General features: G+C 43.1%; 1 protein-coding gene across 1 annotated transcript in view; it reads left to right on the top strand.

Moving 5' to 3' along the window:
• ADGRD2 (adhesion G protein-coupled receptor D2) overlaps nucleotides 1-16,477 on the top strand; it is a 45,973-nt gene extending 29,496 nt beyond the window's left edge. Inside the window, exons 16-24 of the mRNA XM_031949326.1 lie at nucleotides 2,307-2,460; nucleotides 3,726-3,859; nucleotides 4,787-4,902; nucleotides 7,052-7,172; nucleotides 10,147-10,188; nucleotides 11,595-11,648; nucleotides 11,964-12,114; nucleotides 13,501-13,559; nucleotides 14,574-16,477. Coding sequence (XP_031805186.1) covers nucleotides 2,307-2,460; nucleotides 3,726-3,859; nucleotides 4,787-4,902; nucleotides 7,052-7,172; nucleotides 10,147-10,188; nucleotides 11,595-11,648; nucleotides 11,964-12,114; nucleotides 13,501-13,559; nucleotides 14,574-14,654 — 912 coding nt within the window. The 3' untranslated portion in view covers nucleotides 14,655-16,477. The remainder of the gene's footprint in view (nucleotides 1-2,306; nucleotides 2,461-3,725; nucleotides 3,860-4,786; nucleotides 4,903-7,051; nucleotides 7,173-10,146; nucleotides 10,189-11,594; nucleotides 11,649-11,963; nucleotides 12,115-13,500; nucleotides 13,560-14,573) is intronic.
• The last annotated feature ends 10,505 nt before the right edge of the window (nucleotides 16,478-26,982 follow it).

Consider the following 26,982-nt stretch of genomic DNA (forward strand, 5'->3'; position numbering starts at 1 on the left):
TTCCATTTCTATTACATCACCTGTTCATTTCATCCTCTTCCATTCCCTTTCTCTTTTGCCTTCAGCCTTTCCCACCATCAGAGGCTCTCCAGTGAGTCCCATCTTCTCCTTGTGTGGCCACAGTATTTTAGTTTCAGATTCATTTCCTGACCTTCCAGTGAATAGCCTGAATTAATTTCTTTAAGTATTGATTTATTTGATCTCTCACCAAGGAACTCTCACTATAATTTGAAAATATCAATTCTATGGCACCCAGCTTTTCTTATTGCCCAGCTCTCACAACCACACATTGCTTCTAAATACATATGAACTATTATTATTAATTCATACCTCTGATGCTCCAGGATCTGTTAGTTTCTCCCTGTGATGTCATCATACATGACTCTCAAATTCTCTGCTGCCATCTGCTGGTCTCCAGCTGCTTTGCATGCTTGCTTCACCTGTCACTGATGATTAGAACTAAAAGGACTCTGGCTCTCATTGACTGACCAACAACCCATTGGCCGAGCCCCACTGGGTCCCTGTTTGGGCCCTGATTGACTCAGAAAGAATAGCAATTGCTTCCATTTTGGCCGGAAATCCTAATGGTCTCCCCTCCCAGACTGATTAATTGATTGATTTTTTGACTAGGTAAAAGAGGCTTCTCTGGCTCATTTCTTACCTAGCCTTAACCACTGAATGGGAATTGCCCCAGTCAAACTGAGACCTGCTGGCCTTAAAAAGGCTGCGGTCTCCCCCTTCACCCAGGGCCACCTCCAGACGCCCTATATCTGGCCACTGGGCCCAGGTGAGTCTGGAAGAGACAGTGAGGCAGGTGACTGCACTTGCATGTCATGGCATCAACTCCCTAATGTCATGATCCTCTTTCAGAATGAAGGACAAACAACAAAGAGACAACCTTTAACTCTTTTGTAATTTAAGTCCTAGCCAACTAGGTAGAGAAGGTGTTTTTAGTTTGTCTTTTTAACTATTTCATCCAAAGTTATCCATCCATATTTACTCAGTCAGTCCAACTCATTATCTATCAGGGGTTCTCAAATTATGTAAGGCCTGCGGGCCAGATGCGGCAGCTGAGGACGTTTATCCCCCTCACTCAGAGCTATGAAGTTTCTTTATTTAAAGGCTCACAAAACAAAGTTTTTGTTTTTACTATAGTCCGGCCCTCCAACAGTATGAGGGACAGTGAACTGGTCCCCTATTTAAAATTTTGAGGTTCTAACCCTGAATTCTAAATTATAGCTCCCAAATTCCTTTAAATTCCTATTATATCTCTGGATTGCTGATCTTAAGATTCTTCAAATCATCCTGAGAATTCCACTTAAGAAATCTGCAAAGAAGTAAAATTGGGGAGTTTTTCCAACCTTCCTAATTGTTCCTAGCTGCCTCATCAAGACTGAAAAGAATTGGGTAAAGCTGGTGAGCGTCATCCTACTTCTTCCTCACACATTTCACTCACTCCCCCAAAACAAACCATGTTATTCCCTATGTACTTTTGGAAATAATTGCCACTACCATATCTCATCTGAACCTCCAAAAACCCTTGGTTGGAAAGAAGGTAGCATATATTTTACAGATAAGGAAATTGATGAAATTCAGAGATAGAAAGCAGCTTACCCAGAGTCACTCAGAATTAGTGGCAGTCAAGACAAAAATCTAGATCTTTTGACTTTCATTGTATCACTCATTCTGGTGAATCAGTAGATCAGATAATAAACATTGATTAAGTGCCTCCTATGTGAACCACCCTCCTGATGCAGCTGCTGATTTTTAATAGAATTTCTGATAGCCACCTACTCCCTTAAGGTTTACTAAATGTTTCACATATTTGATCTCCTTTGATCCTCACAACTATCCTTTGAGGTAGATGGTACAGAGTATTATCATCTCTGTCTTATTGATGAAATTGAATCTCAGAGACATGAAGTAGATTTCCCAATGAAATAATAAAAGAACTGGACCTTTTCCATATCCAGTGTTCTTTCCATATGTCATAATTTTTTAATCATGAAATGGTGGCCCTCTTATCTTCCATTTCTTTAGCATTTTTACAGTTTCAAGGTGTTTTCCTCTTACTATAACCTCGTGAAGTGGGAGGTGCTCTGTTGTCCCCATTTTATGGATCAGGAAACTGAGAGTCAGAGATGAGGAATGTCATTCCTTTGATCAAGGCTTCAGATTCTGAATCAGATTCCTGACTTGAGTCCCATGAGTGAGATGGAAAGGAGAGTCCCACGAGTGAGATTTGAGGTGGTCCAGGATGTGAGAGATGATACACTGGCCCTTATACTTGCCCTTCCCTGTCCCAGGTGGTGTGCATGGTGCTGACAGCCCTCTTGCACCTCTTTTTCATGGCTGCCTTCACCTGGATGCTGGTCGAGGGGCTTCTGCTGTGGAGTAAGGTTGTAGCTGTCAACAAGAGTGAGGACGGGAGGATGAGATTTTACTACATGATAGGTTGGGGTAAGGATTGAGCTATCAGGAGACCTATAAAGAAGGGAAGTGGGAGGAAGGTGAAGAGATCACTAGACTACATTATCACTTCAATGATGTCTTAGGGATGAGCCTATGTGAGAGACAAGCTGATATTTGGACCAAAATGTCATAGAAAGAGTGTTGGATTCAGAATTAGAATATCTCAGGCAATATCCTGTGTGATCTTGGAAAAATTACATCTACCTTGGGTCCATTTTTGCTTTGGTCAAATAAGGTCATTGGACTAGGAGGTCTCAAGTCTCTGAATTCTAAATCTATCTCCACTAGGAATCCAGGGCTCTAACCACTACTCAATACTGCCTCTAATCTTGAACCTGGATTGAAATCAGGACTACATATGCACAAATTCTGTCCCTGATGATGTTCCCCAATCTAGACCCAAATTTTCTGTTCCCCACACTCCAGCTTCTCACAAAATTCCCCTTATTCCACCTAGCAAAAGATAAAGGAGATACCCCAAAGTGTCTAAGAAGTAGTCTGAAAAACTAAGGCTATTTGGTCTGAGATAATTGGGGAGAGAAGCTGGAAATGACTGTTAATATCTTGTTGGTCTTGATGGAATTGAGGGAATTAAGACAGGGAGTGATTAATTGTAGAAAATGAGTAAACCACACTGTGACTCAATTTTGGAGTTACCTCAATTCTCTTTCTAATTAATTGTGGGTCTAGTCCAATTTCTGTCTTGTGAATAAACTTTATCAATAGTAGGAATTAGGAGAAAACCTTATTGTATTGTATAGTTTGAACAATTCTTGTGTGGCTGAGAAACTGGACTACCTCTATCTGCTGCTTAGAGACCTTAACTAAATTTTCTCACAATTGTACATCTCAAGCAACTCATATGTCAACTGAAAACCAGTCCTGTATTGATCAATCAGTTATTGTCTTACAGACACTTAGAGGAGTGGGACATCTTTTTCAGAATTCAGGGAATTGTATCTGTTTGCTCTTCCCCTCTCAATTTAAATCCCTAATCTTTCATTCACTTAGGAATCAGATTATCTAATGTTTAATTGTTTCCTTTTAATTAAGTGGCCTTATTTGATTATTTTTAATGTATAAAAGTCCATCTCCCCTTGTATTCGGTGTCCAGCCCCAAGCTGAGGAATGGACCTGGCCCCAATTCGTTAGGCAGTTGATATGTATTGCTTAAAAAGTTGGTATGCTTGGAAGGTAAAATTTTTGTTTCCTCAGTCATTTCATCATTCATCCACCATCTCTCTCTTCCACAGGTCTCCCAGTGGTCGTTGTAGGTATCACTCTGGCTTCCTCCTTTGATGGCTATATGGCTGATCATCACTGCTGGCTTAGCTTGCGGAAAGGTGTCATCTGGGCTTTTGCAGGACCTGTCCTCTTTGTATTGACTGTGAGTGAAAGGCAGGGACAAGGGGAGCCCTGAGAGGATGGCTCTGAAAATTGGGATTGGCCAGAAAGAGAATATTCAATGAGACTTAAATGAAAAGGCTCCAGGAAATCCAAGAGAATGGTGGATCCTATGGGAATAGAAAGTGAGTTTGGAGGTTTAGGATGAAATGTGGAGATCTGAGAGATCATGGATAAAGTCTAGAGAAGAGGGAGGGGAAGAGAACAGATCCTGAGGGGATAGGGGACAGGTTTAGGAGAACTAGATTAGGGTCAAGAAAATTGTAGGTCCTGAGGAGGCTGATGGCTTGTTATTGAGGAGTGGGAGTGGGGAGTGAGGAAGAGAAAAGAGCTCCAGGGAAAAGGAGATAAGATCCAAATGGACAAAATAGGATTGCTATTTGGGTAAGTGGGTAGAAATACCTGGAGGTGAGTCCTGGGGGTCTGGGTTATTGGATTTTGGAGGACTGATAAAGAGTAGTTATTTCTTCCTCCCTAATAATAACTTTTTATTTTCAAAATACATGTAAAGCTGTCTAGGAGAGGGGGTGAGAGGATGGAGGGAGAAAAAAATTGGAACACAAGATTTTGAAAACTTTTTGTATATATTTTGAAAATAAAAGGCTATTATTAAAAAAGAAAATGAAAAAAGAAAAAAAACATGCAAATATAGTTTTCAACATTCACCCTTGCAAAACTTTGTGTTCCAAATTGTTCTCCTTTCCTTCCCCCTCCTCTTCCCTAGATAGCAAGTAATCCAATATATGTACACATCTTCTATACATTAAATAGTAATTCTCGATAGGAAGAGAGGGAGAAGGAACAGAAAGCAAGGCACTGAGAAAGCTAGAAGAAGGACCCAGGAAGGATAGAGAGAATAAATGTTGAGCAAATAGGAGTATAACACATCCATTCTATATCTGGCCCCCAGGTGAATACCTTCATCTTGTTCCGAGTGGTGATAGTTACTGTGTCCAGTGCCCGGCGAAGGTCCAGAATGCTGAGCCCCCAACATAGCCTGGAGAGGCAGATCGGAGTCCAGATATGGTAAAGGGCCACTGGGACCACCTATTGAGGACTGGGCATCAAAGAGAAATTTTCAATGACAATCTGAGTTTGATAGGGGAATACTCAGGTTGATTGGCACATCTAACCTAAATCTATGGGCCCCCATGATGATACAGTAGAGAGGATGCTAGGACTTGGAGTCAGAAGACCCAGCTTCAAATTCTATCTCTACCCCTATCTATGTGAATACAGACAGTGTCCCCGAGCTTGTTTCCTGGTGTGAAAAAATGGAGATAGTAATATCTGTATTCCTCAGAATATTGTTATGAGGCTCAAATGAACTGATGTATGCAACATATTTTGCAAATATTTAAATACTGTGCATTGAATTAGAATCAGAAGGCTTCCACTTCATCCCTGTGTGACTTTAAACAAGTTCCATTTTTTCCTCTGAGTAGAGAAGGAAGGAGTTGGAACCAGTTGGCCTCTGGGCCCTTCTAGCTCTGGGTCTGTGACCCTATGAATATTTGAATGTGTCTATGGACAGGATCATGTGGTGGATCTGTCCCATATCCCTCCAGTTCAGGAAGGAAACAAGGAGAGACGTGTCTTTGCCCGAGGACACAGTCTGGAATAGAAGGCCCAAGCTGAGCGTTTCTCCCAAGTTGAGAACCTAAAGTAATAGGTAGTAAGAAAGAGCTGCCAGCTAGATGGCCCAGTGCCAGGCCTGGAGTCTGGAAAATCTGAGTTCAAATCTGGACTCATACACTAGTCATGTGATCCTGGGCAAATTACTTAAACACTCTCTGCCTCAGTTTCCTCATTTGTAAAATGAGGATAATAATAGCACCAACCTCCCAAGCTTATTTTGAGGATCAAATGATTTAACAATTGTAAAGCACTTCACAGTTCCTGATACAGAATAAATACTATTATAAATGTTAGCTGTTATTATTTTTCCCAAATAATCCTTTGGAGGTTACTTAACCTTTCTGAAATCTGTTTTCCCATCTTGAAATGGCCATGCTATTCCTTTCACTACTTCTTTCTTGAAGGCTATCTTTTATTTGTCTCTCTAAAAATAAATCTTAAAATAATATGGAAAGGAAAGGGTAAAGAAAAAAATCTTGTGTCACTTACGATAGAGGAGAAAAGATGGCACTTTTGGTTAGTGGTCACTGAAACAAAGCTGGAACATTTTAGCCAGTCTACCTTTGTTGAGCTGATAGAGAAGTAAAGGAGCAATTTCCTTGGCCCATTTCATAGTCCAAATTTCCTTCCAAAAATAACTTCCTGAGAAGTTCTTGGAAAGAGAAATTTCTTCATTGTAAAAAGTAGTGTTTGTTTGGGATGTGCCTTGGGAGAGAGAGTGCTCTGAATGAGGGATGTAGAATTTAGGGGGAAAATACATGCAAAGATAGTTTTCAACATTCACCCTTATGTTCCAAATTTTTCTCCCTCTGTCCCCCTCTCCCTGCTCTCTTAGACGGCAAGGAACCCATCATAGGTTAAACATGTGCAATTCTTCTAAAAATATTTTCACATTTATCATGCTGCACAAGAAAAATCAGATTAAAAAATGAGAGAAAAAACAAGCAAACAACAAAAAAAAGGTGAATATATTAGGTTGTGATCCATACTCAGTCTCCATAGTCCTCTCTAGATACAGAGGGGTCTCTCCATCACAAGTCTTTTGGAATTGGTCTGAATCATCTCACAGAATGATGTTTCACCAACCTTCCTAGTTGGTCCTATTTCCTGCTTATTATTCCTCTGCCCAAAAAGGCTCATTCTCACAATACTGTTTTTATTACCCCTTTACAGAATAATGCTTTTAGTATATTAACTAAAATACATAAGATTACTAAGAAAATCAATTATATTGAAATTCAGTTATCAAAAAAATTAAGTTTGTGTATTCTAAGTTCAAAACTCCTGGTTCTAATTCAATCTTTCCTTACCCTCTGCTCCCTATTTATTTTACAGGGAGAGAAAAGGGAACTCAATGCCCATGATCACACGACTGTTCGTAGACTATTCTGTAGAGTGATGGGAAGATAGGACAGAAGTTGCCTTCCCTGTCCTTGGTCTTTAATGTAGGGGGATGGGAGCAGAGGCTTAGCTGTCCCTCTGGTGTGTCCCACCTTAGCTTCTGAACTGATGGGGTTTTCTCTCCTTTTTTCCCCAGGGCAACAATCAAGCCTGTGTTGGTGCTGCTGCCAGTTCTGGGCCTGACTTGGCTGGGTAGCATGCTGGCACACCTCAGCATGGCATGGGCATATGTGTCCATCATCCTTAACTCTTTCCAGGTACTCCCCCACTCAGGGAACAACAGAAGAAAAGCAGGAGAGAGGGCCTGGGTCCAGCTCATCGGCCTTCCTGCACATCCAGACCCCCTATTTTCTCCTTATCATTCCTCTGCCCAAAGTATCCCATTACAGAAGGTGATTCAGCAAGCAGAGGAGTCAGACTCCAGGATCGGTGTTGGCCCCACTCATGGTGACTGAGTAATGAGATCACTTTACATAGGAGCCTTAAAATTTGTAATCTCCCAATCCAATGCCCTTATTTTACAGATGGGTAAATTGAGGCCCAGAGGGGAAAATTATTTGCCCAAGGTCACCGTACTAGGAAATTTAAAAGGTGGGATTCAAACCCAGGTTCAACTCTTTATTGAATTAAATCAAATCCTCTGGCTCCAGATTCAGGGCTTTTTCCACCTGCTACTGCTCTTTTTGACTTTTCAGGAAACTCAAAAATAGGTTAAATCAGAACATCTGGATTTAAACTCTCACACCAGACAATTACTGGCTATGTGGTGTTGAACAAGACATTTCACTTCTCTGAGCCCCAGTTTCTCCATCTGTAAAAGTGAGTCAGAGTAGATGGCCCCTGAGGTCTCTTCCAATTCTAAATCTGTGATACTAAGTAATTATGTTACATACATTGTAGCTACACGCTGTGTAACTTTAGGCAAGTCCCCGCCCTTCTTTTAGCCTCATCTGTAAAATGGGGATAATAATGCTTGCCCTCCTTACATCATAGGACAACTGTGTGGAAAGCCCTGTGTGAACTGTTATTGTGTAATCTTATCTTATAAGGTAGAGAAGCCCCAATGGGACAGCGGGATGCTTGTGCATATGTGTGTATAGATTTCCAGAAGCCCTGTGTCTGACCCAGTCTAAAGTGGGGAGAAAGAAGGGGTTGGAGAGGGAGGGGGACAAAATTCTCTGCTTCCAGGTCCTGTATATGGGTCAGTAACATTCATCTGGTCTCTGAGGCCTGAGGAAGTGTCCAACCATATCGTCCAATAGAACTCTTGCTCCACAACATCATTTCCATGGAGTCCCAGGATCCATCTGCACTAACTCCATGAACCATCCATAGCCCCTAGAAGATTATACTCAAAACTTTCTCCCCTTCTCCCTACCCAGTCCAGCTTTCAGCAACTGACCTTTGTCTTTTATTGGGAAAGAAGGAAAAATCTGATACTCATTCACACTAAGACTAAGTCTTTGTTTTCTCTCTCCCTATCTCTGGCTATGTTTCTCTCATTTTATCTCTTTCCTTTCTCAGCCTATCTCTCTCAGTTTCTTTTTTCCTGCCTCTCCATGTCTCTCCCTGTCCCTGGGACAGAGAAGCAAGCTTCCTCTGAGGAAGACAATGGGAGGTGGAAAGCATCAGAGCACTCAGGATGTCCCCCAGTCTCTGGTACCCACTGGAGGTGCCCATTCCTGTTCTAGGGCTTTCGCTTCCTGATCAGACTTCTTAGTTAATTCTTCCTTCATTGGATAGTGGCAGATCCTCAAGTCCCTCATTTTCGTAGCTACTGACTTTCTCCAAGCCCACCTTCTGCCTCCTTCTCCTTTATTTTCAACTTATTCCCTTCCCCTATAGATTTCTACCTCTCCTTGATTCTGTCTCAGTTTATGTATATGTCTGTGTGTCTTTCTTTTGCTTTCTCTTTTTCTGCATCCATCTTTCCCCGTGTAGGCCTGATGAGATCCTGATTAAGTAGGTGGGGTTGGCAGACAAAGCCTAAATCTGATAAGATTACTCCCTGAGAGGGGAGCTAGTTAGTATAATGGATAGAGCAACCATCCCTGAAGTGAGGAGAACCTGAGTTCAAATGTGTCCCTGGGCAAGTCACTTAACCCTCAGCAAAAATAAGAATTCCCTGAGGCAAGCAGAAAAGGGCATTGTTGGGGTTCAGCTTGGTCTTACAGTCCCATCCTTGTGGAGGTCTTGGGTAACCCCACCAACTTACCCAGGACCTCATCAGGCATTTCACTTAGTACCTCTACATTTTTTATCTCTCTTTCCTGCCCTAGTCTCTCTTTTGCAATTCTGTCTCTGCTTATTCCCTCCCAATCTCTACTGTAGCTCATCTCAGGTTCTCCATCTCTGTCTTTGCTTCTATCTCTGCTGATTTCAGTTTTTCTATGATCTTGGCTCTGATAAACTCATGTGACATTAGAGCTAGGAGGAAACTTGGGACATCAAATTCAGAGCATTAAAGCATAAAATTGTGGTGGAATATAGAAAGTGAGGACTGGAAAGGACTTTTGAACATGAACATGAACATAGACTTTAGGAGAAGAGGAAGGGAAGGGAAAAGAATAAGGCAAACAGATAACTTGCCAGAGTCACACAGCTGGTAAGAGTTTGAAGCTGGATTTTAACTTGGGACTTACTAAATTCCTTGAAAACCCAGCTTCTTAAACTGTAGTTCGCAACCCACATGGGGACTTATAACTTAATGTGGAGGTCATGAGATTTTATTACCAGTAAATGTTTGGTTTATGTATCTGTCTTACATACCTATATACTTAGCGTCACATAAAAATTTCTCAGGTAAAAAGGGGCTCACAAGTAAAAACAGGCTTAAGAAGCTGTGCTTTAGAACATAGAAGGTTAGAGGTGGAAGGGTCATTAAAACAGACTATTACAACATAGACCTAGAAAGACTAGAAAACTTTAGTCCAATGGGTAAATCACAGGGAGTATGAAACAACCCCAACACTCATTTTGATGTCTCAGGCCACTAGAGGGCAAAATCTCCCAAAGGAAATGCCAACCTTGGTTTTTCTCCGGGAAAAGGGAGCTGGTATTCGGCGATCACCATTCCCCCGTTCAGCTCCCCCCCTTCCCCCTGACCTGACATCTTACAGCAGAAAATGGCAGGCCCTGCGCCCCTGCCCACTCCTCCCTCCAGAAGCAGGTAGATTATCCCAAGCCCCCAAACTGGGGTAATGATGTTACCTTTTTGTGTTATGTCTCTAGGGGCTGTACATATTCCTGGTCTATGCTGTCTACAACAGTGAGGTGAGCGGTGGGGAAGGGTCTAGCAATGGGCACTCTAAGATTGCCTTAGTGACTGAGAATGTGACGCAGTACCCTCCACCTCCAGCCCTGACTGAGTACCCCAAATGGTCGCAATGATGCAGTCCAGAGAAGGAAAGAATGAGGGAACTAAGTCTGTAGAAGGGAAGGAAAATCTCAAAATCATAGAATCTTTGAGCTACAATAGTCCCAGGCTCTGAGATCTTGAGTCAGAGAGGCTCTTGGAGGCCATTAAGCCCAAGTGACCCACTCAAAGTAACTTGCACAGATAGCTGTGAGATTTCAGCCCAAGAGCCTCCAATTCCAGAGCCAGTAGTCTTCCAGTCCAGCCCCTAAGTAAGAGGACTCTCCTCTGTCCAGCCTGACAAATGGTCATCCAGCCTCTACTAAGAATCTTCAGTGATGGGAAACCCATTACTTACTGAGGTGGCCAGTGTCATTGCGGCACAACTCTGCTTGTTAGAAAAGTCATTCTTGTGTGGAGCTGAAATGTGCCTGGCACCCACTGCCCTGGTTCTGTTGTTGGGGACCAAGCAGAAAGAGTCTAATCCCTGCCTTTCACAGAAGCACCTGGTGGGTGCAGTGGCTGAGTGCTGGACCTAGAATCGGGAAGACCAGAGTTCAAATCTAACCCTAGACATTACTAGCTGTGTGACCACAAACTCTGTTTGCCTTAATTTCCTCAGCTGCAAAACAGAATAACAGCATCTCCTTGTAAATAGCACTTAGCATATATAGTTCATTGTTCAGTGGTTTGAATCACCCCCAATCCTTCATGCCCCGATTTGGGATTTTCTTGGCAAAGATACTAAAATGGTTTGCTATTTCCTTCTCCGGCTCATTTTACAGATGAGGAAACTGAGGCAGACAGGGTTAAGTGACTTGGCTCAGGGTCACACAGCTAGTGTCTGAGGTTAGATTTGAACTCAGATCCTCCTGACTTGAGGCTCACTACACCACACACTTGCCTCTTGGCATATAGTAGGTGCTATATAAATGCTTGTCCTCTTGTCTCATCCATGGGATACTCCTTCAGATAAAGAGTAGCAAAGACCCTGATTTTCCCTTCAGCTGGCTCCATTAAGTGGATTCTGATAGACTCTTAGGGTCTAGGACCAGAGTTTAGCTCCAGGGTTGTCTCCAAAGTCCAGCTAAATCAGTACCTGCTGCCCCTATTTGAGACTGGTTCGATTCCCCTGGGACTAGTTCATGTCCTAATTCTATCCTAGTGCACTAACTGTGTGATGTTGGGCAAGCCACTTTCTGGGTCTCAGTTTCCTCCTCTGTAAAATGAGAAGGTTGGACCCTGTAGCTTGGACTTTCTCTCATTTCTGTGGTGATATTACCATGGGTCTCATCCCTCTTTCTTCTCTCACTCCCCATCCCAGGTTAGACTTGCCATACAGAGAATGAAGGAGAAGAAGAAAGCTCTCTTATTCACAGTAAGTATAGCGTGTGAGATGCTGGGGGAAGGCAGAAGCTTCGTTTACCTCCATATTGCTTTGCTGATCTCTATATTTTCTCCTACCTGTGTGATATAAATGGGATGTATTTGACAGCACTTTACATCAGCTGTGTCTCTCCTTTCCCTTAGGGGAGGCAGGGAACTTGGTATTTAGCAGTCTAACTCAGGGGCCAATGCATGCATAGCTCTGCTTTCTACCCACATCTCCCAACCTCTGGACTTCCAATTTACTTCAGCCCTCTTAGCCATCCTTAGGGCAGACCCAAATCATCGGGGGATTTGTGATTTACAGAATTGTTCTCGGCCAATAAACTACTCATCCAGCCCAAGGAACGCAGCTCCCCAGGAGATGGAGAAAGGTCTTCCTCCTGTTCCTGTCAGCAGGACTTCTACCCCAGCCACAGCCATTCGGGCCCCACCCCAAGGGAACATTGTCCGCCAAGGTACCAGGTGGCCCCCTTTCCTTCTGATTGCAAGACCTTGGGCAAGTCACTGTGTCCTGTTATGTGATGTCCCTTCTCTATCTCTCTTATCTTCAGTATTTGACTAGTACTTTTCCCTTTTTAAAATTGCCTTAAATCCCAACCCTGTGGTTTGTGACCCCATTTTGGGTTTCATAATTGAATGCAGAAGTCACAAAATCATGATTTATTATCAGTAAATGTTTAATTTCTATGTCTATTTTATATGCTTATATACCCAAGTCATATAAAAATTTCTCAGGAAAAAAGGAATCACTGAAAAACTTTAAGAAATCCTGGCTTAGATTGATCCTTAAACCATCCCTATAGGCAGCATAGTAGAATGCTAGATAGCTAAAACAGTAGCAGAAGATTTGAGTTTAATAATAATAACAGTAACATCTATTTATCATGTTAAAGTTTGCAAAGTACTTAGCAAATACTAACTCTTGTGATCCTCACAAAATCCTGGAAGGGAAGTGCTAGTATTAGCCCCACTTTACAGATGAAGAACTGAAGATGAGAGGTTAAATGACTCACCCAGAGTCAAAGAGTAGATGTCTAATACAGGATTTGAACTCATATCTTCCTGACTCAAAGTCCATCACTCTATCCACAATCTCTGACATTTAATAGTGGGATGAGCCAGAACAAGTCATTAAATTTTAACTGAGCCTTGGTCTCCTCATTTGTAAAATGGGGATAATAATTCTTGTACAGCCTAGCACACTGAGTGTTTGGAAGAATGTTTTGTAAATCATAATATACGCAAATGGAAATAATTTGGATTAAGCTGAAAAGGATCTTTAACAATAAAAGAGGTTGTTAGAGGTGGAACAGACTTTAGAACACTAGAATAACTCCTGTTTTTAATAGCACTTTAAAGCTTTTGATGGATTTTCTTGTCAGGATGACCTCTTGGTTACAGGCAGTGTTATTAATACTTTATAGATTAGGAAACTGATGATAGCTAGCAGGGAAACTTAATTTAAATAATGACAATAATAACAATTAATAAGCATATATTGCTTTAGGTTTGATCCTTACCACAACCCTGGGAGGTTAACTCCAGATTGTTTATCCCTTTGCTGGAGTGGAGTATTCTGGGAAGGGATGATCATTTTTTCATTGGCTTGAAAGTTCAGTGGTACAAAATAAGAAAGGTGACTTGTTCTCTATCAGTGTCTAAGGTTTGGTGGTTTATTTTGTTGAATCGGTTTTCAGTCATGTCCATTTCTTTGTGACACCTTTTGGGGTTTTCTTGGCAAAGATCCTGGAGTGGTTTGCCACTTCCTTCTCCAGCTTGGTGGTTTGGGGGCTCCATTAAAGCCAAACTTTAGCACAACTGTTGTTTTTGTAAAACTCTAGGGAATCTCGGTGCCAAAATCCCAGTGGGTATTTCATCCATCATGTCATCGGAGAAGTCAGTAAGTAGCCTTTGGACTTGGTGTTTGGGAATGGGAGCATTCTCTGAAGCCCTGAACCAGGACACAGATCCCGAGATGCCTTGGGGCCCCAGGGACTCATCACAAAATTCCATCACTAAAAAGGACCCTTGGGATCTTGAATGTCAGAACCAAAAGATACATAAAGACATGAAATGTTCAGGCTGAGAGGGAGCTTGAAGCATAAACCATCAGAACTAGAAGAGATCTTGACTGTTAGAACATAGGACATAGGTCGTTTGAGATGGAAGGGACCTTAGAGACCATCTAATTCGATGCTATCAGTCTAAAGCTAAGAAAACGGGGAGCCCAAAGTCTCAGTGAGTCAAAGACAGAGCTGGGGCTGGAACCCCATAGTTTGATTTGTGTACTGTTCTTTTCACTCTATTAAAACTGCCTCTAGCCCCTGGGTCTAACCTGGGCTATCCCAACACTGGGGCATGCTTTTACTGTCCAGCACAGAAAACAGAATGAAAACAATTGGAAAGGTAGAGCCCTGATCAGATGGTCAGTCCACTGGAGGCTCCCCCATCCCCTTCTGAACCTCTGATGGACCAGCTAAGGCTCACCACCTGGACCCCGCAGGCCAGAGGAGCTTTCAGCCATCAGGGCTGAGTAGGCAGCTGGGCATTCAGTTACTGGGCAGAATAGGCCTGAGGGAGGTGCTAGCTGGGAGATGAGCCAGGGGACATGATTTCTGAGCCCGGGAGCATTAATCTCCACATGGTGTCTGAATGCCAAGGCCAAGAGACGGAGGGAGGCTGAGAGATCGAATCAGTTTGTTGCTGGGCTGGTGTTGGAGGGGAGGAGGGAGATGAGGAAACCATTTCATAACAGCTGCAGCTGTTGGGAAAGGGGTGGGGGTGGGCAGTCAGTTCCTGATCTGGTCCAGGAAAAGCCAACTTTACTAAAAAGGGGTCCCGTTCTCCCTCCCACAGCCCCTCAGTATTCCAGGAAGGGAGGAATCCCAGCTAGTCTAACCTTGTCACTTTACAGATGGAGAAACGGAGGCCCAGGGATGAGGAAGGTCACAAGAAGAAACCAGTGAGCCCCTTCCCACAGACCCCTAACTTCTGAGTCCTTGAAGAATACATGTGGTAGGGAGGAAGGAAGAAAGGACTGAGTTGAGAAGAGCTGGATTGGAAATGGAGGGCAGATTAGGGGCAGACACAGGATGACAGAATATTGAAAGAGGACAGAAAAAGGTTTGAATTGAGTGATAAGAGAAGGGAAGGCATTTCTGGAAAAGGTGGAGGGGTCCTGGCCAAGGACAATTCCTGGGTAGAATTTAGATGGGGAAACTGAGCACAAAATTCCCATGGCTGCCCCTGGTTTGGGATGTGCTAGTAACCCTGTCTTTGATTTTCATCCCGTTTTCAGGCAGTGGAGTTGACAGCATTCAAATCCTCAGGTATGAAATGGGAGGAGGCAGAGACAAAAGCCTTATTGAGGGTTGGGGTCTGGAGATTGGGGAATAAGTGACTTAGGGCCAGAGCTCAGATTGGGGCAAACCACTCTGCCTTAGAGCTCAGCAACAGCTCCCTACCCCCACTCTTGCCCTGGAAATTCTGGGGTGATTCAGAAAGGAGCCTAATCTGAGGAATCGGAGCTCTCCCTACCACTCTCTCCATCTTGTTCCCCTCCCCCCCCAGTTCCTGTCCCCCCTCAAAGCCTCCTCTATGTAGTTTCATGCCACAGATTTCACCATTAGACCTTCATTCCTTTAGCTTAGTGCTTTGTCCCCCCGAAGAAGATTCAGTTGTTGATTCCTCAGTTGATTGGTCCCTTTCTAGAAAGCAGGATTTGTTTTGGGGGACTTTTGTGGGAAAGGCAAGGAGAAGACCCTGGGAACCTTATGGCTGATAGAGTGGGTGAGGGAAATGACTGAAGTGGGGTGGGGGGTAAAAAGGGAGAGGGGAAAAAAGAGTCTAAACTTGAAGAAGATAAACAAAGCAGTTTTGAGTCTGGCTGCCTTGGCCCCACCATGCCCCTTTCTTATTTCCCTTCTGCTATTTCTTCCCCTCCCCATTCTCTCCTCCCACAAAAGCAGGAGATCTCATCTCCCCCTCCCACCTGCCCCCCCTTGTCACCAAGCACAAGACCTCCCTGCTCTCTACTCTTCCCACTATACTATTTCCTTTTAGATAGGAGGCCCTCCTTTCCCTTTACCCCCATCCCTCAAAATTCAGAGATGTCTTTTCTCTCCTCCCACCTCCCTAGGCTCTCCCTGCTCAAAAGCAGAAGGTCCTTTCTTCCTTCATTCCACCTCCCCCCAAGCCCAAAGGCGGGAGATGAGTCTCCTTGGACTGACACAAGAACCACTTATCCACCTGCTCCCAGTTTTCCTTTCTTGGTCTTCCCCCTCCCCCCTTCCTACAGTAGCCCCTGAATCCAGAGGTGGCCCAGGTGGAAGAGGATATTCAGAGCTGGTGGGGTGCTATCCTGTTGCCTCCCCCCCCAGGAAAAAAGGCAGCCTTCTTCAGTTGGGAAGGACTGTGGCTGAGCCTGATGCTGAGGGGGATGAATGTGGGGAGGAAGAGGGAGGTGTAGAACCATGGCATAGCCCCTCCCCAGTCCCCTGTAGCTATCTGCTTGCATCTATTTGCCCCTGATGCACATCACCTGCAGTATTGTGGGTTCTATGCATGATACCCGGATATTTTTGCATAGATATATAGACATATAATTACCCTTCTAGTCATCTGTGCCCCCCCACCCCCACCCCAGGTTAACTAAACAAGCCCATGTCCTAGATAAATCTGGAAAATTTACTGTCCTAAGCCATTCGGTGTAGCAAGGTCACTATCATTTATCTCCCAGGGAATTGTCAACTTCTGAGAAGAGCTCACACTTTCCCCTCACCCCCTTCTCTACCATTTTCCCCTTCCCCCATCCCTGTCCTAAGGACAAAGGGAAGAAGAGGAGAGAAGGGGGAATCTTAGAATGTCAGCACTGTTACAGAGAGTTGGAGCTGGATTATCCTTTAGAGCCCAAAACATGAACTGTTAGAATCAAAAAGGACCTTAGAACAGAAAATATTCATTATTAGGCACCTACCTCCCCATCCCACCCCACGACCACCAGCTCCATAATGATGGCTGTCTTTGTTCCTCATAACTCCATCAACTTTTAGCACTTTTTTGAACCCCGAACTCCTGAGCTTAAGAGATCCACCAGTCTCGTCCTCCCAAGTTATGAGATAACAGGTGTGTGTGTGTCGGGGCCAGACACCCCATTTTACAGAGAAACTACTGAAAAAGGGGAATAATGTGCCTCCAAACACAACTATTTGGTAGCAAAAGGAAGGTCTCTGCTGGAACAGTTGAATCTGATGAATCTCAGAGTTGAAAGGACTCCAGAGAGTACCTAGTCTAATCCTATCTGAAAAACCGTGCCTTCTTGTCTCCTCACTGAGTGGTCTCCCATGAGAAGATCTCCACAGACGGATTCTTCACTGACTTAATGGCCATCCGTGTCACTTTGAGGCAACTTATCTCAAAAGGTAGCACCTCCTATTGTTAGGTCCAACTCTGCAACACTGGGACTTTCATCCAGGGAGCTGAGTTACTAGTGGCTGACTTTGGAAGGCCTATAAAGGACTTTCCTTGCAGATGACTAACAACATTTTATTTTTCAGAGAAGGGGAGGAGGACCAGAGACTGAATCCCTTGCCTGGTGTTCCACAGTCAGAAATTAGCAGAGACAAGGGTCAAAGCTAGTTTTCTCCATTTTCCACTATTTCACAGGAACTCTCTAATTTTACCTCTGACAAAAACAGTCATCAGAATTCCCCCTCCCTCAAGTCTTCTCTTTTCTGGGCTAAATCCCTCCAGTTCCACCAATAACATAGTGCTTTCAGCATCTTAGCCATCCTCTTGTGGATAGTCTCTTACTTGACAGGATTCTTTATAAAACATGGCACTCAGGACTGAACACAGTACTCCAGAATCCAGTACTAAGACTAGGATGGAAAGGAAGCAGCCTGCCAGTTGGAGCTAGGGAATCTGAGTTCAAATCCTACGAAACTGGGACAAGGTGACCTTGATCACTCTAGGTCACTTTATCTCTCCAGGCTTCAGTTTTCTTCATTTGAAAAATGAGGGGATTGACCTAGATCTTCCAACACTAAAGTTAGGATCCCATGAACTTCCCACTCTGGCCACCACATATTTATTAAAACAGTCTAAGATCAAATTGACTGCATAATGGATGGTAAGTTTCCTTGGAGGCAGGAAGATCTGGATTTAGAATCTGCTTCTAGCTGTGTGACCTTGTATAAGTCACCTAACTTCTCAATACCCCCAAGCAGCTCTCTAAAATTACAGAACATAAAAAAGTTCTTTCTTAGAAACTTCCTATACTGATTTAATAGGTTCCATATTAATTTAATAATTTTTTTAAAGTCTCAATGAGGCTGTTTGACTGCCATGTCATACTGTTAACTCATGTCCAGCTTGAGGTTCATTAAAGCCCTCCAATCTTTTACATACAAACTATTGACAAGTTACATTTTCTCCATCCTGTTCCATTGTCCCCTCCACTTTTAATATTCTAAAGTCCCATTCAACTCTTACATTCCATATTATAGCAGTCCATTGTTCTAAGATCCTTTTCAACTCTAACACTGTGCTAGAAATGGTCCTCATGTGTCTTATTTCATCCCAGGCCCTCTTTCCCCTAGAAGCAAAGGCTAGTATGGACAAGGAGGGAAGGAAGAGCCAATGAATTTAGTAGGGGAGAGAAACAGAGGGAAGCAGTGGCCCTTTGGGGGGGAAAAAGGTCAGATTGTCCAGGAAAGAAGGCATGGCCCATGGCTTGGAGAGTTACCATATGGCTCGTCCTTCACCTTACACACCTTGTTCCAGTCTGGTCCCTGGGCAGGTTTTGCAGGGGGAAACATGCCCTTCCCTGGACACTTCCAGTCCCATGGATTTCCTCTTTCTTCCTCTTAGCCCTCCACGACCCCTCAAGGTTCATCTTCAAGTGCCAGGACCCAAGATGACCACCCAGACCCTATCCCCTCCACGTTTTTTTCTTCCTTTTCCTCTGAGGCAAGAATGAACTCAGAGCTTCCTCCCTCTCTCCTCTCCCCACCTCCAACTCCTGTGACATAAGCCTTGTCTTAACAAACAAGGGATGCCAGCAGCGCTGGCTCCTTCTTGGCTTCAAGTGATTTCTGCATTGTTTCCTGGGGATAATTTCATTATCCTCAGTGAATGCACGTTGCTAAGCCATGCATAGCAACATGGAGTGAGCTTCTCCCTGACTCCAGGAGGGCGCTGCCCTGCCCAGCAGGGCCCAGCCCCCTGGGAGAAACAGGGAAAGTAGCCCCAGGAGATACAATCCCCCCACTTCTGGGAACCTCCCACCCCCCTCAGGAAAACAGTTTTGTCTCCTACCCCAGCCCTTCTCCCTCATCTCAAAGAAAAAGACCTTCTTCCCAGCAGAAAGTCGGGTTACCTTCACCCTCCTAGGGAAAAATGCTACCCACCACAGCCTACCTGTGATCTGGTTCTTTGCCCTGCTAAAAGTCTGAAGGTACTCTATTCCTCCCATCCCCAGGAAAACAAGCTGTCCCAACCCTCAAAGGATAATATATCAGAAAGGTCAATCTCTGCCCCCCCAAAAAAATCTGGATACACCTCCACCAACAGTCTACCACCCTCATGCACCTCCCAGCCAAATGTCTCCAAGGATCTGGGTCCTCCTATCTCCCAGAACCACGCCCTTCCCCCTACCAGTCAGTCAACCAGCATTAAGCATCCCTTAGGTGCCAGGCAGTGCTAAGTGCAGAAGCAGCCAGATTTGTCCTATCTTCCCCTCCTCTCCCCTGAAAAAGCCTTATTTTCTCTCTACTAGTCTATACTTACCCCTAGAGGCAGAATTTGATGGAATATACTTGGGAAAATTCTGAATCCTTGTAGAAGTTAAAGCATTAGGTGGCAGATGAAATGGGCATGTGTAAAGATCCCTTGCCTTCCACTCCTTCCTTTCCCTTCTCTGTTCTCTCTTTCCAGTGGAAGTAGAACATCAGTAGGTAACCAGTTCCACCTTTAGAACTAGGCTTAATTCTTCACCAACAGTCTCTGGTCTATGCTCAGGTTTCTAGGGAAAGTGTCAACATGACCCTAACAGAACTTGTGAAGTCCTTAGAGAAGGTTGCCTGCCCATAGTGCCAGTCTCGGGCCAAGCTTTCAGATGTACATCTTGGAAATCAGCACTCCACCCCCAGCCCAGAGGAAGAACTTGGCCAGCACACCAAGGACATGGGCCTTGCACACAGGAGGCATGAAATAAACATGTGTTGACTTGAATGGTGGCACTGAATTGAATGGAATAGAACCAGAGACCTGGGTTGGAGCACATGTTCTCACTGTGTGGTTTGGATAATTCACCTTTTACAATGTGTCTTAAGATAAAATTTCTGACCCAACACAAAATCTGGGTTAGAAGATTCCTCAGAAGTTATCTTGTGGTCCAACCCATGACTAAAGAATCTCCACTATAATTCACTTGACTCGTGGTCATCTAGCAGTCTCTATTTTCCAAGGTAACCCATTTCACCTTTGAACAGATGCTAGTGTAGGAAGCTTTTCTGGACATCAAATCCACATCTACCTCTTTGCAACATCCCTCTATTGCTTGAGGTTCAGTCCTCTGGGGACAAATGGCATAAATCCAGCCCATAAGCAGCTAAAATTTCACCCTCAGTCTTCTTAGGATAAACATCCTTATTCCCTTCAACTGATCATCCTAGAACATGCACAGATTCAATGATCTTGTTGTGCTTGCCCTCCTCTGGGCAATTTCCACCTTCTCATGTCTAAGATTCACCTACCGTTTGGTACTAGGTTTTTGGTTTTTTTTAATACATAATGATTATAATGCAATTAATTAAAAATAACAATCACAAAACAATTGACATTGGCTGCAGCAAAATAATAAATAAGACTGCCCCCCCAAAAAAATAGATATGAAAAATCACTTTTCCCCAAACTCTTACTTTTTGCAGAGCTCACTGTCCATAAGTATGGAATATTGTAGAGGTCAGTGTCCATGAGTATGGAATATTGTATATAGCATCAGCTTTTTTTGATATATTCATAAGCTTTACTAGATTTTTCTTCTCTCCTTTTTTCTTTTTTTTAAATAGCACTTTAAAATTTTATGCTTTAGCCTACCATTTGGTATTGTATGGCACTGTAGAGAATGTTAGAAAAGACAGACTTTGGAATAATGAAGCTTGAAGGGACCTTAAAATAATAGAATTTCAGAACTCAAAAAGACCTTTATAATATGGGATGTTAGAGCTAGAAGGAACAGTGGGAAAAATATTGGGTTTGGAGTCAGGAAGATTAAATTCTAATCCTGATACTTCCACTTTCACTATAGAGTCACATTTCCTTCCCCCCACTCAATCTTTTTCATCTACAAAATGAAGTTTGGTTATGAGCAATATCTCATAGAACAGAGAGAAGCAATAGAGGGTTAATCCAGTTTAAAGAAAACTTGCCAAGATACACAATTAAGTTATTCAAAGATGAAAATAAAGGGACTGAACACACAAGAAAAATGGAAAATGTTAGCAAGAAACAGCAATTTTCTCTATTGAGAATAATGGGGCAACCATACTTGAACCCTAACAATACAGTTGTGTTCATAGAGTTAGTTTTGAAGAGAAAAAAATGGGAAAAACAGCTGGATGGAACCAAGAGGCTATAGAGATCCTTGCTAGAGGCAATAAATTTGTGGGGACATACTCAAACTATCCAAAGGAGAAGATATCAAAAGCATGGAAAAAAATTTCAGGTATCTGAGAGAACAACGTTAACTACTGACTTACACATCTACTCTTTCTCATCTGTACAGAATCTTTATCAACATTTTCTCTATATAAATTTAGAATATTTCTGATGAGAGAATTTTTAGGAAACAAGGAGGCTTTTGCAAGTAAGGTATTCAACAATGGACCACACTTTATCATTTCACAATTTATTGAAAGATGTAGAGAATATAAGATCCTATTGTGTTAATCCTTTGTTGATAATGAAACATACACACACATACACACACACACATTTGATTTGATAGAATAAGACATTGTCTTACTGGCTCTTTGACAACAAAGTATTTCCCATTTGTGCATCAAAATTACACAAGATTCCTTGGAAGACATAACAATAGAAATAATCCTATTCAATGATTCACTTGATAATAAGCATCAGGCAAGGCATAAAACATGGAGATGGATGCATTATCTCCAAAGAGGTTCACCGCTGCAATAGAGGAAATCCAGGGCAAAGTCTAAATGGAAGTGGAGCTGATGAAGTTCTCTAGATTGCCTATTTGGGTATGTTGTTGTTCTGATTGCATGGAGACTCATAAGAATGCAGAATTGCCTAGAAAGAGATCTGTAATTTGCAAAGGAGTTTGGCCTTTCATAGGCCAAAGAAAGACTAAAAGGATGAAAAAAAGTCTATTGCCCAGATTTTAACATGCACTTAATAAGCTCACAGAGCTTGATCTGCGTGTGTGTGTGTGTGTGTGTGTGTGTGTGTGTCTGGGACAAATACCAAAAATGTACAATGATTTAAGCCCAGAACTGCACAGGACAAAGAGAGGAAGGTGGATTGCTTTGGGGAAATCACAGAACTTACCACAAGCTTTTCATGAGAGCCAAGACCTATCTTTTCAATACTAAAATGTTGAATCATGGAATATAATTACCTCTGAAAAACTAAAAGTGAGCATCCTACAGAGAGGACATGAGAGTGAGAGTAGCAATAGAGTGCAATATGTAACCATTGAGAAGCTTGTAATAATAGACAAAATCAAGGAGGAGATGATGAATTGCTCACATGGCAAGAATGACAGATGACAGATGAACATGTTCTAGATGCTTTCCCAGCACACTAAAATATAGAAACAAGACAGAATGGCCTCCAGAATCTCCACACCTAGAGCTCTAATAATGAATTTTTGGGAAGACATAATCAAAAATTGTACAGAATAGGCAAACATAGGTGAGTTGAACTTTACACTGGTGGAGGGAACTACTGAAGCTGTTTGAGTAAAATAAAGCAGTTAATTTAGATGATCATGGAGGTCTTCTCCAGCTTGTGAATCAATGAATAGAATATAAGAACATGGAATGTCAGAAGTGGAAAGGAACTTAGAATTAAATAATGTTAGAACATGGTACATAGGCAATTGGGAGATGGAAAGAAGCTTAGAACAGGAGAGAAGACAAGAATCCAAAGAAAACTTGGAACAGAAATTGTTAAAACTGGAAGAAAACTCAGAAGTCATTTAGTCCAAATATTACTTGAAACATGAATCCCCTTCACTGCCTTCCCCAATGTTGATCTGTGTGGCTTTGGATGAGCCACAGCTTCCCCATCATAGAATTAAGAACTGAAGAGGACTTCAGAGATTATCTAGTCCAGTAATATCATTTTACAGAACAGGAAACTGGGACCCTAGAAGGTAGCTGACCCAGAATAGAATTCAGATCCTCTGACTCCAGAGTCTTTGGTTTTGCTATTCAACATTCTTCAGCATGGGAAATAATCCCCAAAACAAGATGTCAGAATCTAGGAAAAGACTGAGACTTGAGATGGCCAGAGAATATCTGTGATCTGCTTTACTTCTCATAAGAATAATAGCTAGCACTTACGTGGCACTTTGCAGTTTGTGCTTTACATTTATTATTTCATTTGCTCAAAATTTGCAAGAACTTTGTGAGATAGATGCTATAATAATATCAATGAGGAAATTGAGTTGAGGATAAAAACTGACATGTCCGGAATCATACAGCTAGTAAGTATCACAAAGTATCTTTAAGTATCCTAAGGCAGGATTTGAATTCTAGTCTCCTTGACTACAAATCTATCCACTTTACTACCTAGTTACCTTGTATCCTTCCCTCCTCCTGGACCACCTTTAGGATCTGGTCCATCATACACACAGCAGCACTCAGATATATAAACACACAAGCATATTCACAAACCTCAGTCCTGAGACCTGTGCCATCTAAACTTTTCATCTGTGTATCAGTAAAACATTTTTGAAACCCCCCATATGAAACCCCCCATAATTTATAAATTACACATATGTGTGTGTACTTCTGTAACAAGCAAATTATAAAACTTATATCAAAATTTAAAGTGCGAGATAAAGATAACACAATATTTGATCCTAGATTCAATAAGCAGCCACTTACTGGAGGAGTGATGGGCGTGACATAGTCAGACCTGTGCTTAAGGAAAGTCTCTTTTGGCATCTGTGGAAGATAGATTGAAGGAAGAACAGCCTTGAACAGAAGATGGGCTGGGAGGCTGTTCCAAAAATTTAGGTGAGAGGTGATGAGGTCCTGAACTAGAGTGATGGCTCACAAGAGAGCAAACACAGATGGGAAAGATGTTGTGGAGATAGAAAAAACATTTGGCGAGTGATTGGCTAAATGGTGTGAGGGAGAGAGAGAGGAAAAGATGACACTGAGATTGCAGAGCTGGGGAATGGAAGGATGAAGGTTCCCTCCACAGTATTAGGACAGGTCTGAAAGGGGCTGGGCTTAGGAGATAAGATAATGCACCGAGATTGGCAATGCAGAGCATAACTCATGCCCTCTTATCCCAGTCCACCAAGATTGGGGTTGGGGGAGAGCAGGGCTCTCACTCAGGGCCACTGAAGCACATAGAGTTCCTCCAGGCCTGCCTGCCAAAGTCAAGGTCCAGAAAGCCGACTGTGGGACTCCTGAGCTGGGAGGAAAATTTGTCAATGCAGTCGCTTCAGGTGACAGGGGCCAAGGGGAGATGATAACTCTGGGGTTGAAGGGTGGGGCAGCACCCGCCATACTGATACAGTGGGAGAGTGTTGAGTGATCATGGGTAAAGGGGGCCATTTAGTTGTGCTTGTCAAAAATCCAAGACTGGATGTCTCTAAGGCTGGAATTTTTAGCCTCTTTCCCTCTGATTGATTGATGCCCACCTAGGAGTGATATCATGGTTTCCTGGGGTACATAGTCCCCACTTAAAAGACCACTGTCCTAGACTCCTGGGTTGGAATGGTTGTGACCCCATTTTCCCCTTGAGAGTGGGGATCACTAGCCTCAATACGGCCCTTTCTCAAAGCCTGTGCCGTGGATTTCACCCCAGGAATGAGTTGTGATGCTGGAGATAGGTCCAATTTTCACTGTTTTTCTTCTTCCACTTATATTGATCCCAGTGCTACTTCATGGCATGGAGGGGACTCTGGAGTCTAAAACATTCTGCCAGGGTAACACTGGGTGGAGCTGGAAAGATTTGGAGACTGGGTGTCTCTCAGATAAGGACCTGAGAGATTAGACATAAATTTTTGGTCACTACAACTTTTCCTAACTCCTTCATTTTTGTAGGGTGTGTCCCCATTCTTCCAGTAGCCCAAGTGCTAATCCTGGGAAGCATCCTTGGTCCTTCACTCTCTCAACCACCATCGCCCCCTCAAATCCAGTAACTTGCCGGCTCTTACTGATTCCACATTCTCAATATTTCTAGAATCCATTCCCTTTTCTCTACACATACCATAGCCACCTTCATCCAGAACCTCAACCCCTCTAATTGATACTAATGCGAAAGCTTCCTATCGGTCTCCTGTCAACCTCTGCACAGCTGCTGAATTAACATTCCTAAATTAGGAATCCAAACATGTCACTTCTCCACTTCAAGAAACTCTAGTGGCTCCCCATTACCATTAGGATAAAATACAAACTCCTCAGACTTTTAAGGTCCTTTATGCTCTAGTTCTTGTCCATATTTCCATGCTGATTACATAGTAATTCCTCCCTCACTTATTTTTCAATCAAGCTAACTTGATCTGTTTGCTCTTCTCCATATGAAATATTCCATTTCTTCCCACTGCATTTGCATGAGCTGTCCCCCTTATCTGGAATACTCTCTTCTGCCCTGCCCCAACCCTTGGAACTCCTAATTCTCTTCAAAGCTCTTTCCAGCTTCCTTTGATTCCTCCAGTTTCTAGGGTCCCTTAGTATGCCCCACTAACTCATCATTTCTTTTGTATACATCCTGTATGTATTTTCTAGTGGTATGTAAGCTTTTTGAGGACACAGACTGCCTCACTTCTGTATTTATATTCCTAGAGTAGGTGCTAGTTGGTTGATTGATGAATACCAAGTGCCCTTTTGACTCACCTCTGGGGTGATGTCCATGGCACAATTTTGGACCCCCCCTTACCCCTCCCTTTTGATGAAGAAGGAAGAGAGAGTGGTAAGGAGGAATAGCTTCTGCCCCTGACTCTAGAGTCATCAAAAGGGAGGGATAAGGGGGGTTCCAAAACTGTGCCATGGACATCACCCCAGAGGTGAGTCAAAAGAGCACTTGGTTTAGGCTTCCCATATTTAGGGATCTCCAAACCTCCATTTGTAATGTTTGCATACTGGGAGAGGGGGTTGGTCAGAGGATGGTTCTTCCCTCCCCAGTTTCATTGCTCCCTACATCCTTATAATGTCTCCATCTCCATGGAGATGGATGACATATATCCATACTGGATTAGATTCATCCTGAATTTGAAAAGGTCTGAGGGAGGGAGTGAAGAGTCCTATTTCATCCAACACAGGGAATTAGAAGGACTCCTGCCCATGGTGGGGAGAGGGGGAATGGTGGGAAATTAAATCAGGGGTTCCAAGGTATTCTCACCAACCATCCTGCTCACCTTTTAATTCTCTGAGTCCAATTAGTGGATGCCTACAGCTAGACTCTTTTACCCTCTCTCCCTTCTACTCTCATCAAACACCTGTGCCCCCCTTGACTGAGCTCAACAGATGCATGTGAGCTTACACATGGCTCTACACTCCTATTCTTATCCCCCTTCCACTATGCTAATGTCTATCCATCTTCTTTGTTTTGCCAGTGGCTGGATTACCTTGGCATATGGGAAACTCACTTTAGGAAGTAGAGGACCAGCCAAAATTCCTGCCCCATAGATTCATAGAATGTTAAAGCTGGAAAGAAATTTAGAATACAGAATGTCAGAGCTGGGAGGGAGCTTAGAAACCAGAATGTCAGAGCTGGGAAGGAGCTTGGAACACAGAATGTCAGAGCTTTTCCAGCTCAATTTACAGATGAGGAAACTGAGGCAAACAAGATTAAGTGACTTGTCCAAAGTCACACAGCTAGTAAGTATATGGAACTAATTACATTTGAACTCTGGAAGATGAGTCTTCCTGGCCTCAGGCTGGTACTCTAATCATTGAGCCACCCAGTGTGCACTATGTTTTACCTTACCACCCCAGTGTTTTAAGAGTGTGCTTCTTCGATGTCTCTACCTGCATTTTGAAAACCACTGATCTCCCTCATTTCTTTTGATTCACTTCCCCCTACCCCTAAAACACACCCCCACACGTGCACAC

The sequence above is a fragment of the Sarcophilus harrisii genome, chromosome 2 (genome assembly GCF_902635505.1).
Source record: "Sarcophilus harrisii chromosome 2, mSarHar1.11, whole genome shotgun sequence".
Taxonomy (NCBI): Eukaryota; Metazoa; Chordata; class Mammalia; order Dasyuromorphia; family Dasyuridae; genus Sarcophilus; species Sarcophilus harrisii.